General features: G+C 43.5%; 1 protein-coding gene across 1 annotated transcript in view; it reads right to left on the reverse strand.

The window, feature by feature from the left end:
- Positions 1-380: 380 nt before the first annotated feature.
- LOC139376614 (mucin-2-like) overlaps positions 381-16,699 on the reverse strand; it is an 84,226-nt gene continuing 67,907 nt past the window's right edge. The window contains exons 41-46 of the mRNA XM_071119397.1: positions 13,955-14,123; positions 12,312-12,352; positions 11,847-11,975; positions 11,574-11,613; positions 946-1,066; positions 381-745 (exon numbers count right to left, since the gene is read on the reverse strand). Coding sequence (XP_070975498.1) covers positions 565-745; positions 946-1,066; positions 11,574-11,613; positions 11,847-11,975; positions 12,312-12,352; positions 13,955-14,123 — 681 coding nt within the window. The 3' untranslated portion in view covers positions 381-564. The remainder of the gene's footprint in view (positions 746-945; positions 1,067-11,573; positions 11,614-11,846; positions 11,976-12,311; positions 12,353-13,954; positions 14,124-16,699) is intronic.

Consider the following 16,699-nt stretch of genomic DNA (forward strand, 5'->3'; position numbering starts at 1 on the left):
TATATCATTCATAGGACACGAAAGAGTCTTGCCACCATTATAATCTAATCATAATCTAATCAAGAGCGGATATAGGCGTTTTTAGGCATGAACAAGCAGGACGCCTGAACTGAAAGATAACGGTGGCAGATGTCCTGAGGGAAGTAACTTCATTAAAATATGAAATGGACTCATAGGCTGTGTGTATAAATACAGAGCCAGTGCTCTGGGAAAGTGTGTGTTCCGCGGACCATCTAGGCTTCTGATATGTTTGTATTAAAAGCCTATATTGAATTCACAAGTTCTTGTAAGTGTTATAGTTTGTAACGATTCTCCCCGACACTAGTCACACATTGACGTACTTGACAATATGAAATAAAACAAGAAAGATAATGACTTCATGCTTCTTCATCAGTTTAATATGTTTGCATAATGTCTATGATAGTGTAGAGAGAAAGAACATACAGTTCATGAAAGTAGCCTATATGATAATGAGACAGACCCTATTGGTTCCCTTTAGATACAACTATTGAATATTCCATGCAGGTAAATAAGAACATTTTAAAAGACTTAATTCGTCAAGGCCTAATCTAAGTGGTTCTTCTTGTCACACTCAGAGTCATGGCAGCCACACTTATCAATGTAAATGTAGGACTGCATGATCTTCTTCCCATCAGGGCAGACCATCTCCACCTTCCTCTCACTGGTAGACATCTCTTGACAGCAGGAGCAGGAGTGCATCAGGGTGTTTTTCTCTGCAGAGTATCTAGCAAACAGGACACACAAACAACACTGTTAGAAACAGTACCACATTTATTCTGCCATAGGTCACCTCGCATTGAAATCTTACCCTTCAATCCAATTCCCCACTTACAAATTTCTGCAAGACCCAAATGCATGTTGCGTTTGTTTCTGTGTGCTTTTTCGGCGTGTGTGTGTGTGTTCTTATTTAGAATTTGTATTCACATAGAAGACGTTCCACAGGATCCCCCGCAGGCTGAGATTTCCACCGGCACAGAGGACCTGCAGTTATTCACCTCTAGGTAGGTGGTGGTGTTCTTCACATCACAGTGACTGATTAAAGTGCCTGTGGAGGTAGACAGAGTTAAGGAGGACATTTAAAAGTGGTGAGTTTCCCCCTTACTATAACTCAACATTGATTTATTGAGTCATAAGAGGTTATGTTCATAAGAGGTCAGGTTCATAAGAGGTCATGTACATAAGAGGTCAGGTTCATAAGAGGTTATGTTCATAAGTGGTCAGGTTCATAAGAGGTCAAGTTCATAAGAGGTCAGGTTCATAAGAAGTTATGTTCATAAGAGGTTAAGATATGGAATGACCTTGGTCGTTACCCCCTTGACTTGTTTTCTTTTTTCATTCAACTTTTTCACTCCGGAAGCTTTATCTGGACATGGTTCGTCAGGACTTCCAATAGCCGAAGATAAGTAGTAACATTAACACGATGCCTTCTAATTGCAGTCGCTGTGCTCATAATATACAGGAGAACGATCGCCTGGTGAGGATGTGCTGCAAGTTTGTGACACCAGTAAGTACAGATAGAATTACAGATAGTACCGTTAGTAATTATAGCGTAATTATAGCCTCAAGCTCATTACCATAACGCAACGTTAACTATTCATGAAAATCGCAAATGAAATGAAATAAATATATTGGCTCACAAGCTTAGCCTTTTGTTAACAACACTGTCATCTCAGATTTTCAAAATATGCTTTTCAACCATAGCTACACAAGCATTTGTGTAAGAGTATTGATAGCTAGCATAGCATTAAGCCTAGCATTCAGCAGGCAACATTTTCACAAAAACAAGAAAAGCATTCAAATAAAATAATTTACCTTTGAAGAAATTCGGATGTTTTCAATGAGGAGACTCTCAGTTAGATAGCAAATGTTCAGTTTTTCCAAAAAGATTACTTGTGTAGGAGAAATCGCTCCGTTTTGTTCATCATGTTTGGCTAAGAAAAAAATCAGAAAATGCAGTCTCTACAACGCCAAACTTTTTACCAAATGAACTCCATAATATCGACAGAAACATGGCAAACGTTGTTTAGAATCAATCCTCAAGGTGTTTTTCACATATCTATTCGATGATCAATCATTCGTGGCAGCTGTGTCCTCGAAGCAAACTAAAAATACACGCAGCTGGAGATTACGCAATAATTGCAACGGAGGACACCAAGCGGCCACCTGGTAGATGTAGTCTCTTAAGGTCAATCTTCCAATGATTTGCCTACAAATACGTCACAATGCTGTCGACACCTTGGGGAAACGACAGAAAGTCTAAGCTCATTCGTGACCCATACACAGCCATATAAGGAGACATTGGAACACAGCGCATTCAAAATCTGGGACACTTCCTGTATGAAATTTCATCTTGGTTTTGCCTGTAGTATTAGTTCTGTGGCACTCACAGACAATATCTTTGCAGTTTTGGAAACGTCAGAGTATTTTCTTTCCAAAGCTGTCAATTATATGCATAGTCGAGCATCTTTTCGTGACAAAATATCTTGTTTAAAACGGGAACGTTTTTTTATCCATAAATTAAAAGAGCGCCCCCTATATCCAATAAGTTTTTAAGCAAGGGGTCGGAGTCTGAGGCCGAGCATCTCTGGTCTCTACTCCTCCCGTTACGGGGTCTGAGACACCGAAGCCTCACACCAATATCTCTGACAAATTGAAAACACTAGTCATTGCAGACTCCATTACCCGCAGTATTAAACTGCGCCGGAACTTCACTTCCGGCGCCGACAGAGATGGCCGCCTCGCTTCGCGTTCCTAGGAAACTATGCAGTTTTTTGTTTTTTTACGTGTTATTTCTTACATTAGTACCCCAGGTCATCTTAGGTTTCATTACATACAGTCGAGAAGAACTACTGAATATAAGATCAGCATCAACTCACCATCAGTACGACCAAGAATATGTTTTTCGCGACGCGGATCCTGTGTTCTGCCTTACAAACAGGACAACGGAGTGGATCCTATGCAGCGACCCAAAAAAACGACTCCGAAAGAGAGGGAAACGAGGCGGTCTTCTGGTCAGACTCCGGAGACGGGCACAGCGCGCACCACTCCCTAGCATTCTTCTTGCCAATGTCCAGTCTCTTGACAACAAGGTTGATGAAATCCGAGCAAGGGTAGCATTCCAGAGGGACATCAGAGACTGTAACGTTCTTTGCTTCACGGAAACGTGGCTTACTGGAGAGACGCAATCCGAAGCGGTGCAGCCAACAGGTTTCTCCACGCATCGCGCAGACAGGAAAAAACATCTTTCTGGTAAAAAGAGGGGCGGGGGCGTATGCCTTATGACTAACGTGACATGGTGCGATGAAAGAAACATACAGGAACTCAAATCCTTCTGTTCACCTGATTTAGAATTCCTCACAATCAAATGTAGACCGCATTATCTACCAAGAGAATTCTCTTCGATTATAATCACAGCCGTATATATCCCCCCCCAAGCAGACACATCGATGGCTCTGAACGAACTTTATTTAACTCTCTGCAAACTGGAAACAATTTATCCGGAGGCTGCATTCATTGTAGCTGGGGATTTTAACAAGGCTAATCTGAAAACAAGACTCCCCAAATTTTATCAGCATATCGATTGCGCAACCAGGGGAGGAAAGACCTTGGACCATTGTTACTCTAACTTCCGCGACGCATATAAGGCCCTGCCCCGCCCCCCTTTCGGAAAAGCTGACCACGACTCCATTTTGTTGATCCCTGCCTACAGACAGAAACTAAAACAAGAGGCTCCCACGCTGAGGTCTGTCCAACGCTGGTCCGACCAAGCTGACTCCACACTCCAAGACTGCTTCCATCACGTGGACTGGGAGATGTTTCGTATTGCGTCAGATAACAACATTGACGAATACGCTGATTCGGTGTGCGAGTTCATTAGAACGTGCATTGAAGATGTCGTTCCCATAGCAACGATTAAAACATTCCCTAACCAGAAACCGTGGATTGATGGCAGCATTCGTGTGAAACTGAAAGCGCGAACCACTGCTTTTAATCAGGGCAAGGTGTCTGGTAACATGACCGAATACAAACAGTGCAGCTATTCCCTCCGCAAGGCTATCAAACAAGCTAAGCGCCAGTACAGAGACAAAGTAGAATCTCAATTCAACGGCTCAGACACAAGAGGCATGTGGCAGGGTCTACAGTCAATCACGGACTACAGGAAGAAACCCAGCCCAGTCACGGACCAGGATGTCTTGCTCCCAGGCAGACTAAATAACTTTTTTGCCCGCTTTGAGGACAATACAGTGCCACTGACACGGCCTGCAACGAAAACATGCGGTCTCTTCTTCACTGCAGCCGAGGTGAGTAAGACATTTAAACGTGTTAACCCTCGCAAGGCTGCAGGCCCAGATGGCATCCCCAGCCGCGCCCTCAGAGCATGCGCAGACCAGCTGGCCGGTGTGTTTACGGACATATTCAATCAATCCCTATACCAGTCTGCTGTTCCCACATGCTTCAAGAGGGCCACCATTGTTCCTGTTCCCAAGAAAGCTAAGGTAACTGAGCTAAATGACTACCGCCCCGTAGCACTCACATCCGTCATCATGAAGTGCTTTGAGAGACTAGTCAAGGACCATATCACCTCCACCCTACCTGACACCCTAGACCCACTCCAATTTGCTTACCGCCCAAATAGGTCCACAGACGATGCAATCTCAACCACACTGCACACTGCCCTAACCCATCTGGACAAGAGGAATACCTATGTGAGAATGCTGTTCATCGACTACAGCTCGGCATTCAACACCATAGTACCCTCCAAGCTCGTCATCAAGCTCGAGACCCTGGGTCTCGACCCCGCCCTGTGCAACTGGGTACTGGACTTCCTGACGGGCCGCCCCCAGGTGGTGAGGGTAGGCAACAACATCTCCTCCCCGCTGATCCTCAACACTGGGGCCCCACAAGGTTGCGTTCTGAGCCCTCTCCTGTACTCCCTGTTCACCCACGACTGCGTGGCCACGCACGCCTCCAACTCAATCATCAAGTTTGCGGACGACACAACAGTGGTAGGCTTGATTACCAACAACGATGAGACGGCCTACAGGGAGGAGGTGAGGGCCCTCGGAGTGTGGTGTCAGGAAAACAACCTCACACTCAACGTCAACAAAACTAAGGAGATGATTGTGGACTTCAGGAAACAGCAGAGGGAACACCCCCCTATCCACATCGATGGAACAGTAGTGGAGAGGGTAGCAAGTTTTAAGTTCCTCGGCATACACATCACAGACAAACTGAATTGGTCCACTCACACAGACAGCATCGTGAAGAAGGCGCAGCAGCGCCTCTTCAACCTCAGGAGGCTGAAGAAATTCGGCTTGTCACCAAAAGCACTCACAAACTTCTACAGATGCACAATCGAGAGCATCCTGGCGGGCTGTATCACCGCCTGGTATGGCAACTGCACCGCCCTCAACCGTAAGGCTCTCCAGAGGGTAGTGAGGTCTGCACAACGCATCACCGGGGGCAAACTACCTGCCCTCCAGGACACCTACACCACCCGATGTCACAGGAAGGCCATAAAGATCATCAAGGACATCAACCACCCGAGCCACTGCCTGTTCACCCCGCTATCATCCAGAAGGCGAGGTCAGTACAGGTGCATCAAAGCTGGGACCGAGAGACTGAAAAACAGCTTCTATCTCAAGGCCATCAGACTGTTAAACAGCCACCACTAACACTGAGTGGCTGCTGCCAACACACTGACACTGACTCAACTCCAGCCACTTTAATAATGGGAATTGATGGGAAATGATGTAAATATATCACTAGCCACTTTAAACAATGCTACCTTATATAAATGTTACTTACCCTACATTATTCATCTCATACGCATACGTATATACTGTACTCTATATCATCGACGGTATCCTTATGTAATACATGTATCACTAGCCACTTTATACTATACTATGCCACTTTGTTTACATACTCATCTCATTTGTACATACTGTACCCGATACCATCTACTGTATCTTGCCTATGCTGCTCTGTACCATCACTCATTCATATATCCTTATGTACATATTCTTTATCCCCTTACACTGTGTACAAGACAGTAGTTTTGGAATTGTTAGTTAGATTACTTGTTATTACTGCATTGTCGGAACTAGAAGCACAAGCATTTCGCTACACTCGCATTAACATCTGCTAACCATGTGTATGTGACAAATAAAATTTGATTTGATTTGATTTGATTTGATTTATTAGACTTAAAACGAATCATCCAGCAATCATACACTGTTTACCAGGGGGCAGGGCTACCGACGTGAAGGCTAATCTGAAGATGGTGCTGGCTAAAGCTAAAACTGGCGAGTGTAGAGAATATAGAGATATTGTTATCCACCTCGGCACCAACGATGTTAGGATGAAACAGTCAGAGGTCACCAAGCGCAACATAGCTTCAGCGTGTAAATCAGCTAGAAAGATGTGTCGGCATCGAGTAATTGTCTCTGGCCCTCTCCCAGTTAGGGGGAGTGATGAGCTCTACAGCAGTCTCACAACTCAATCGCTGGTTGAAAACTGTTTTCTGCCCCTCCCAAAAGATAGAATTTGTAGATAATTGGCCCTCTTTCTGGGACTCACTCACAAACAGGACCAGGCCTGGCCTGCTGAGGAGTGACAGACTCCATCCTAGCTGGAGGGGTGCTCTCATCTTATCTTCCAACATAGACAGGGCTCTAACTCCTCTAGCTCCACAATGGAATAGGGTGTAGGCCAGGCAGCAGGCTGTTAACCAGCCTGCCAGCATAGTGGAGTCTGCCACTAGCACAGTCAGTGTAGTCAGCTCAGCTATCCCCATTGAGACCGTGTCTGTGCCTCAATCTAGGTTGAGCAAAACTAAACATGGCGGTATTCGCCTTAGCAATCTCATTAGAATAAAGACCTCTTCCATTCAAGACAGCAGCATACCACTCCGCATACCACTCCTGGCTTGCTTCTGAAGCTAAGCAGGGTTGGTCCTGGATGGGAGACCAGATGTTGCTGGAAGTGGTGTTGGAGGGCCAGTAGGAAGCACTCTTTCCTCTGGTTTAAAACTAATATAGTGATTGGGGACACAGTCCTCTGTAGGGTGCTGTCTTTTGGATGGGATGTTTAACTGTGATCCTGACTCTCTGAGGTCATTAAAGATCCCATGGCACTTATTGTAAGAGTAGGGGTGTTAACCCTGGTGTCCTGGCTAAATTCCCAATCTGGCCCTCAAATCATCATGGTCACCTAATAATCCCCAGTTTACAATTGGCTCATTCATCCCCCTCCTCTCCCCTGTAACTATTCCCCAGGTTGTTGCTGCAAATGAGAACGTGTTCTCAGTCAACTTACCTGGTACAATAACGGATAAATAATTCCTGCAATTATTATTAAAAGAGATTGTGATAGCGCACATCTCAAAATAGGGCTACTTAATGTTAGATCCTTCACTTCAAAGGCAGTTACAGTCAATGAACTTATCACTGATCATAACCTTGATGTGATTGGCCTGACTGAAACATGGCTTAAGCCTGATGAATTTACTGTGTTAAATGAGGCCTTTCCTTCTGGTTACACTAATGACCATATCCCACGCAAAGACTAAGGTGTTGCTAACATTTACGATAGCAAATTTCGATTTACAAAAAATTTAAATTATGTTTTCGTCTTTTTAGCTTCTAGTCATGAAATCTATGCAGCCTACTCAATCACTTTTATAGCTACTGTTTACAGCCCTCCTTGGCCATATACAGCGTTCCTCACTAAGTTCCCTGAATTCCTATCGAACCTTGTAGTCATAGCAGATAATATTCAAATGTTTGGTGATTTTAATATTCAGATGGAAAAGTCCACAGACCCACTCCCAAAAGGCTTTCGGAGCCATCATCGACTCTGTGGGTTTTGTCCAACATGTCTCTGGACCTACTCACTGTCACAGTCATACTCTGGACCTAGTTTTGTCCCATGGAATAAATGTTGTGGATCTTAATGTTTTTCCTCATAATCCTGGACTATCGGACCACCATTTTATTAAGTTTGCAATCACAACAAATAATCTGCTCAGACCCCAACCAAGGAACATCAAAAGTCATGCTATAAATTCTCAGACAACCCAAAGATTCCTTGATGCCCTTCCAGACTCCCTCTGCCTACCCAAGGACGCCAGAGGACAAAAATCAGTTAACCACCTAACTGAGGAACTCAATTTAACCTTGCGCAATACCCTAGATGCAGTTGCACCCCCAAAAACTAAAAACATTTGTCATAAGAAACTAGCTCCCTGCTATATACAAAATACCCGAGCAAGCTTCCAGAAAATTGGAACGGAAATGGCGCAACACCAAACTGGATGTCTTCCGACTAGCTTGGAAAGACAGTACCGTGCAGTATTGAAGAGCCCTCACTGCTGCTCGATCATCCTATTTTTCCAACTTAATTGAGGGAAATAAGAACAATCCAAAATGTATTTTTGATACTGTCACAAAGCTAACTAAAAAACAGCATTCCCCAAGAGAGGATGGCTATCACTTCAGCAGTAATAAATTCATGACTTTCTTTGAGGAAAAGATCATGATCATTAGAAAGGAAATGACGGACTCCTCTTTAAATCTGCATATTCCTCCAAAGCTCAGTTGTCCTGAGTCTGCACAACACGGCCAGGACCTAGGATCAAGAGAGACACTCAAGTTTTTTAGTAATATATCTCTTGACACGATGAAAATAATCATGGCCTCTAAACCCTCAAGCTACATACTGGACCCTATTCCAATTAAACTACTGAAAGAGCTGCTCCCTGTGCTTGGCCCTACTATGTTGAACATAATAAACGGCTCTCTATCCAAAAAAAGTGGCAGTAATAAAGCCTCTCTTGAAAAAGCCAAACCTTGACCCAGAAAATACAAAACACTATCGGCCTATATCGAATCTTCCATTCTTCTCAAACATTTTAGAAAAGGCTGTTGGTCAGGAACTCACTTCCTTCCGGAAGACAAACAATGTATATGAAATGCTTCAGTCTGGTTTTAGACCCCATCATAGCACCGAGACTGCACTTGTGAAGGTGGTAAATTACTTTTTAATGGCTTCAGACCATCTGCATCTGTCCTCGTGCTCATAGACCTTAGTGCTGCTTTTGATACCATTGATCCCCACATTCTTTTGGAGAGATTGGAAACCCAAATTGGTCTACACGGACAAGTTCTGGCCTGGTTTAGATCTTATCTGTCGGAAATATATCAGTTTTTCTCTGTGAATGGTTTGTCCTCTGACAAATCAACTGAACATTTCGGTGGTCCTCAAGGTTCCGTTTTAGGACCACTATTGTTTTCACTATATATTTTACCTCTTGGGGATGTCATTGAAAAACATAATGTTAACTTTCACTGCTATGCGGATGACACACAGCTGTACATTTCAATGAAACATGGTGAAGACCTAACAATGCCCTCACTAGAAGCCTGTGTTTCAGACATAAGGAAGTGGGCGGCTGCAAACTTTTAAACTCGGACAGAACAGAGATGCTTATTCTAGGTCCCAAGAAAAAAAGAGATTGACGGTTGTACAGTCATCTCAAATAAAACTGTGAAGGACCTCGGCTTTACTCTGGACCCTGATCTCTCTTTTGAGGAACATATCAAGACTGTTTCAAAGACAGCTTTTCTCCATCTACGTAACAATGTAAAAATCAAAAACTTTCTGTCCAAAAATTATGCAGAAAAAGGTATCCATGCTTTTGGTATCCATGCTCTTCTAGGTTAGACTACTGCAATGCTCTACTTTGTTAAGGCAACGACTGATTTCAAGGTTTTACTGCTAACCTACAAAGCATTACATGGGCTTGCTCCTACCTATCTTTCCGGTTTGGTAGTGCCGTACATACCTATACGTACGCTACGGTCACAAGATGCAGGCTTCCTAATTGGCCCTAGAATTTCTAAGCAAACAGCTGGTGGCAGGGCTTTCTCCTATAGAGCTCCATTTTTATGGAATGGTCTGCCTACCCATGTGAGAGACGCAGACTCGGTCTTTACTGAAGACTCATCTCTTCAGTAGGTCATGTGATTGAGTGTAGTCTGGCCCAGGAGTGTGAAGGTGAATGGAAAGGCTCTGGAGCAACGAAACGCCCTTGCTGTCTCTGCCTGGCCGGTTTCCCTCTCTCAAATGGGATTCTCTACCTCTAACCCTATTACAGGGGCTGAGTCACTGGCTTACTGGTGCTCTTCCATGCCGTCCCTAGGAGGGGTGCGTCACTTGAGTGGGTTGAGTCACTGACGTGATCTTCCTGTCTGGGTTTGCGCCCCCCCCCTCTTGGGTTGTGCCGTGGCGGAGATATTTGTGGGCAAAACACGGCCTTGTCTCAGGATGGTAAGTTGGTGGTTGACGATATCCCTCTAGTGGTGTGGGGGCTGTGCTTTGGCAAAGTGGGGGCGGTTATATCCTGCCTTTTTGGCCCTGTCCGAGGGTATCATCGGATGGGGCCACAGTGTCTCCTGACCCCTCCTGTCTCAGCCTCCAGTATTTATGCTGCAGTAGTTTATGTGTCGGGGGGCTAGGGTCAGTTTGTTATATCTGGAGTACTTCTCCTGTCCTATTCGGTGTCCTGTGTGAATTTAAGTATGGTCTCTCTAATTCTCCATCTCTTTCTCTCTTTCTTTCTCTCTCTCGGAGGACCTGAGCCCTAGGACCATGCCTCAGGACTACCTGACATGATGACTCCTTGCTGTCCCCAGTCCACCTGGCCGTGCTGCTGCTCCAGTTTCAACTGTTCTGCCTGCGGCTATGGAACGCTGACCTGTTCACCGGACGTGCTACCTGTCCCAGACCTGCTGTTTTCAACTCTCTAGAGACAGCAGGAGTGGTAAAGATACTCTTCATGATTGGCTATGAAAAGCCAACTGACATTTACTCCTGAGGTGCTGACTTGTTGCACCCTCGACAACTACTGTGATTATTATTATTTGACCATGCTGGTCATTTATGAACATTTGAACATCTTGGCCATGTTCTGTTATAATCTCCACCTGGCACAGCCAGAAGAGGACTGGCCAACCCTCATAGCCTGGTTCCTCTCTAGGTTTCTTCCTAGGTTTTTGCCTTTCTAGGCAATTTTTGCTTGCTGTTTTTGGTTTTAGGCTGGGTTTCTGTACAGCACTTTGAGATATCAGCTGATGTAAGAAGGGCTGTGTAAATTCATTTGATTTGATTTGATAAGAGGTTATGTTCATAAGAGGTCAGGTTCATAAGAGGTCATGTTCATAAGAGGTCAGGTTCATAAGAGGTCATGTTCATAAGAGGTCAGGTTCATAAGAGGTCATGTTCATAAGAGGTCAGGTTCATAAGAGGTTATGTTCATAAGAGGTCAGGTTCATAAGAGGTTATGTTCATAAGAGGTCAGGTTCATAAGAGGTCAGGTTCATAAGAGGTCAGGTTCATAAGAGGTCAGGTTCATAAGAGGTCAGGTTCATAAGAGGTCAGGTTCATAAGAGGTCATGTTTGACTAGTAGATCTGATGTTTAAAACAATAAATACAACTTTGCACAAATCATTAACATTTAGAAATGAATCATTATATATTTTTAACTTACAGGTTGTGCAACATCCATTTGCATCAGTTTTCTCAGTTCCCTGTCAAAAAGAATAGTGAACAGCTCAATTTGGATATGACTAGTTACAGTCTATTGAGCTAGAGAACACAGTGTAGATGTGATATTGGAAAACTATGATCATCTATGAATATGTTACTGGGGTGTAAATTCAATATAACCTCCAAGTTACTATCAAATGAAGCAAGCAGTATATTTAGGAATAGTTACTTTACTTCAAACAAACACATTCAACCAGTTTCCTCATCTACTTACAGGGACACAGTCCTCTGGACGGAACACTGGGCATTTCAATTTGGATTCCACAACGATGAACTGGTTGTTTGTCTTTGTGCATTCATACTTCACACAGCGGTCACTAGGGGGCGACCAAAACTCCCCAAGCTGTCAAGTAGCAAAAAAATAAATGTTGGTAATTTGATACTGTACGTTATAAAAACTTCAATAAATAAGAGTTGATAAATCATTTATAAACTTTTCAGAAAAATGTACATCATTATTCAAAAATGTAAACAAGCATTACAATTCTTAAGCATTTACACCTTTAACATTTATGATAATTTATGAACGTTTCTAAGCATTTATATGTTCTCATTAGGGAATCAATATTTAGGTTTATTTTATGCAAAAATTTACAAATGATTTATTGTAATACTGCTCTCTTCTGCCTGCAAAAAATATATTTGTGCAGAGTGGTCTCAAAAAAGTGTCACTTCTCACCGTGTATTCAGTATTGTTGTGGACACAAACAGGTTTGGCCACTGAAAGAACACACAATAAAAGGGTCAGACAATGGTTGAGACATAACAGTTGTTGAACGGTTAAGTTAGTCACAATTCCTGCACCATGTTACCATCATGACACCTGCACCATGTTACCATCATGACACCTGCACTATGTTCCCATCATGACACCTGCACCATGTTACCATCATGACACCTGCACCATGTTACCATCATGAAACCTGCACCATGTTACCATCATGACACCTCTACCATGTTACCATCATGAAACCTGCACCATGTTACCATCATGACACCTGCACCATGTTACCATCATGACACCTGCACCATGTTACCATCATGAAACCTGCACCATGTTACCATCATGACACCTGCACCATGTTACCATCATGACACCTGCACCATGTTACCATCATGACACCTGCACCATGTTACCATCATGACACCTGCACCATGTTACCACCATGACACCTGCACCATGTTACCATCATGACACCTGCACCATGTTACCACCATGACACCTGCACCATGTTACCACCATGACACCTGCACCATGTTACCACCATGACACCTGCACCATGTTACCATCATGACACCTGCACCATGTTACCACCATGACACCTGCACCATGTTACCATCATGACACCTGCACCATGTTACCACCATGACACCTGCACCATGTTACCACCATGACACCTGCACCATGTTACCATCATGACACCTGCACCATGTTACCATCATGACACCTGCACCATGTTACCACCATGACACCTGCACCATGTTACCACCATGACACCTGCACCATGTTACCACCATGACACCTGCACCATGTTACCATCATGACACCTGCACCATGTTACCATCATGAAACCTGCACCATGTTACCATCATGACACCTACTCCATGTGCATGACAATATTTACATTCATCCTGGGTTTAATAATTAGCTCCAGGTTGAAGTTAAAGTCTAAGTACATGATATGTTTGAGTGAGCGCTGTGTCTTTCCACGTTCTTGGAATAGAAATATGAAGTCACTGTTTTATCACTTTACACAGTTTTTAAATTATGGTGCATGATGGTCCAATGACAGGGTCCACTGACAGGGTCCAATGACAGGGTCCACTGACAGGGTCCAATGACAGGGTCCAGTGACGTGGTACAAAGGCTTCATAAACACTACAGAAATGTGTTACAAAAAATCTATAACCATGTCAAATTAGACAAACCTATAATTGGTGTGACAAAAACATTTCCTAAAACACCTGCTATATTTCTTTGTTGTTACTTTTAAGGTTGGAATCAACATGCAGAACCTCCAGCAGAAAGACAGGTAAGAAACCATTGGTCCACCAGCTCAGGGACAAGATACACTATTCACAGTCCGGTGATTATGTCACAGAGTTATGGCACATTTATGAACCCTTTATAAAGCACGTTATAGATGCTTTGTAACACCTTTATGTAGTGCTTATGAAGGCTTTATGAAGTAGCTAGAATGAAGACTTGTTTGGTGCTAACATTACACTCCTTGTCATATGCCAAACATTTAGCACAAACAGACTTGTACCCAGGTTACCTGGTAGCACGTTAAGGTGCCTCTCTATCCTGTCTCTACTCACCACATGTATTTATCTGACAGCAGTCCACCGTCTCGTTGACCAACACCTCACCGTACTTCTTACAGGTAACAATTTCTTGGGCCGGACATTTCACTGGTTCACACTGGACACTCAGTGTGTCAGCATTACACGTGCACTTCTGGCAGTTACTGTACCAAGTCTCACCAAACTGTGTTGGGACAAAACAAACACTGTTAACAGAGACTTCAAATTTGTTAAGACGAGGACTGGCCACCCCTCAGAACCTGGTTCCTCTCTTGGTTTATTCCTAGGTTTCTGCCTTCTAGGGAGTTTTTCCTAGCCACTGTCTTTCTGCCTCTGCATTGCTTGCTCTTTGAGGTTTTAGGCTGGGTATATGTAAAGGCTTTGTTGCTGCTGCTGATGAAAAAAGGGCTTTATCAAATACATTTGATTGATTGATAATAACATTAGGGCTCCAGCCTCTTCAGGGCAACTTACAAGCCCCAATGAATTATTATTAAAATAATGGGGGTTCTATACAGAAACTTTTTGTGGGCTATTTATTTGATTTTTTTCACCTTTATTTAACCAGGTAGGCTAGATGAGAACAAGTTCTCATTTGTAACTGAGACTTAGCCAAGATAAAGCGTAGCAATTCGACACACACAACAACACAGAGATACACATGGAATAAACAAAACATACAGTCAATAACACAGTAGAACAAAAGAAAAGAAAACGTTTATATACAGTGAGTGTAAATTAGGTAAGTTAAGGAAATAAATAGGCCATGGTGGTGAAGTAATTACAATATATGAAACGGTTTTCTGTATGAGAAGGAGAGTCGGACCAAAATGCAGCGTGTAGATTGCGATCCATGTTTATTCAACAAACGAAACACGAATCTAAATACAAACACTACAAAACAATAAACGTAACGAAAACCGAAACAGCCTATACTAGTGTAAACTAACACAGAATAAGGACATCAAGACACTAAGGACAATCACCCACAAAACCCAACACCAAACAGGCTACCTAAATATGGTTCCCAATCAGAGACAATGACGAACACCTGCCTCTGATTGAGAACCATATCAGGCCAAACATAGAACTAGACAAACTAGACATGAAACATAGAATACCCACTCAGCTCACACCCTGACCAACCAAAACATATAAATATACAAAGTAAACTATGGTCAGGGTGTGACAATATAGCAATTAAACACTGGAATGGTAGATCGGCAGAAGATGAATGTGCAGGTAGAGATACTGAGGTGCAAAGGAGCAAAATAAATAAATAAATACCAGTATGGGGATGAGGTAGGTAGATAGATGGACTGTTTACAGATGGGCATGTACAGGTGCAGTGATCTGTAAGCTGCTCTAACAGCTGGTACTTAAAGCTAGTGAGGGCGATGTGAGTCTCCAGCTTCAGAGATTTTTTCAATTCGTTCCAGTCATGGGCAGCAGAGAACTGGAAGGAAAGACGACCAAAGAAGGAATTGGCTTTGGGGGTGACCAGTGAGATATACCTGCTGGAGTGCGTGCTATGGGTGGGTGCTGCTATGGTGACCAGTGAGCTGAGATAAGGCGGGGCTTTACCTAGCAGAGACTTGTAGATAACCTGTAGCCAGTTGGTTTTGTCACGCCCTGGCCTTAGTATTTCTGTGTTTTCTTTATTATGTTGGTTAGGCCAGGGTGTGACATAGGTGATTTATGTGTCTTGTTTTGTCTAGGGGTTTTGTAGTCTATGGTGTTGTGTTCAGTTGAGTGTTCTAGGTAAGTCTATGGTTGCCTGGAGTGGTTCTCAATCAGAGGCAGGTGTTTATCGTTGTCTCTGATTGGGAACCATATTTAGGCAGCCATATTCTTTAGGTATCTTGTGGGTGATTGTTCCTGTCTCTGTGTTTTGCACCAGTTAGGATTGTTTCGGTTTTTCCATGTTTTCTTATTTTGTATAGTGTTCACGTTTTCATCTTTCATTAAAGATGTTTATAAATAACCATGCTGCGTTTTGGTCCGCCTCTCCTTCCCAGGAAGAAAACCGTTACAGGTTTGGAGACAAGTATTAAGCGAGGGCCAACCAACGAGAGCGTACAGGTCGCAATGGTGGGTAGTGTATGGGGATTTTGGTGACAAAACGGATGGAACTGTGATAGACTGCAACCAGTTTGTTGAGTAGAGTGTTAGAGGCTATTTTATAGATCATAGACATCACCGGAGTCGAGGATCGGTAGGATGGTCAGTTTTACGAGGGTATGTTTGGCAGCATGAGTGAAGGATGCTTTGCTGCGATATAGGAAGCTGATTCTAGATTTAATTTTGGATTGGAGATGCTTAATGTGAGTCTGGAAGGAGAGTTTACAGTCTAACCAGACACCCAGGTATTTGTAGTTGTCCACGTATTCTAAGTCAGAGCCGTCCAGAGTAGTGAATCTGGACGGGCAAGCAGGTGCGGGCAGTGATCGATTGAATAGCATGCATTTAGTTTCATTTGTGCTTAAGAGCAGTTGGAGGCCAAGGAAGGAGAGTTGTATGGCATTGAAGCTCGTCTGGAGGTTAGTTAACACAGTGTCCAAGGAGGGGCCAGAAGTATACAGAATGGTGTCGTCTGTGTAGAGGTGGATCAGAGAATCACCAGCAGCAAGAGCAACATCATTGATGTATACAGAAAAGAGAGTCGGCCCGAGAATTGAAGCCTGTGGCACACCCATAGAGACTGTCAGAGGTCCGGACAAAAGGCCCTCCGATTTGACACACTGAACTCTATCAGAGAAG

Source organism: Oncorhynchus clarkii, chromosome 2, assembly GCF_045791955.1.
Source record: "Oncorhynchus clarkii lewisi isolate Uvic-CL-2024 chromosome 2, UVic_Ocla_1.0, whole genome shotgun sequence".
In the NCBI taxonomy this organism is placed as follows: Eukaryota; Metazoa; Chordata; class Actinopteri; order Salmoniformes; family Salmonidae; genus Oncorhynchus; species Oncorhynchus clarkii.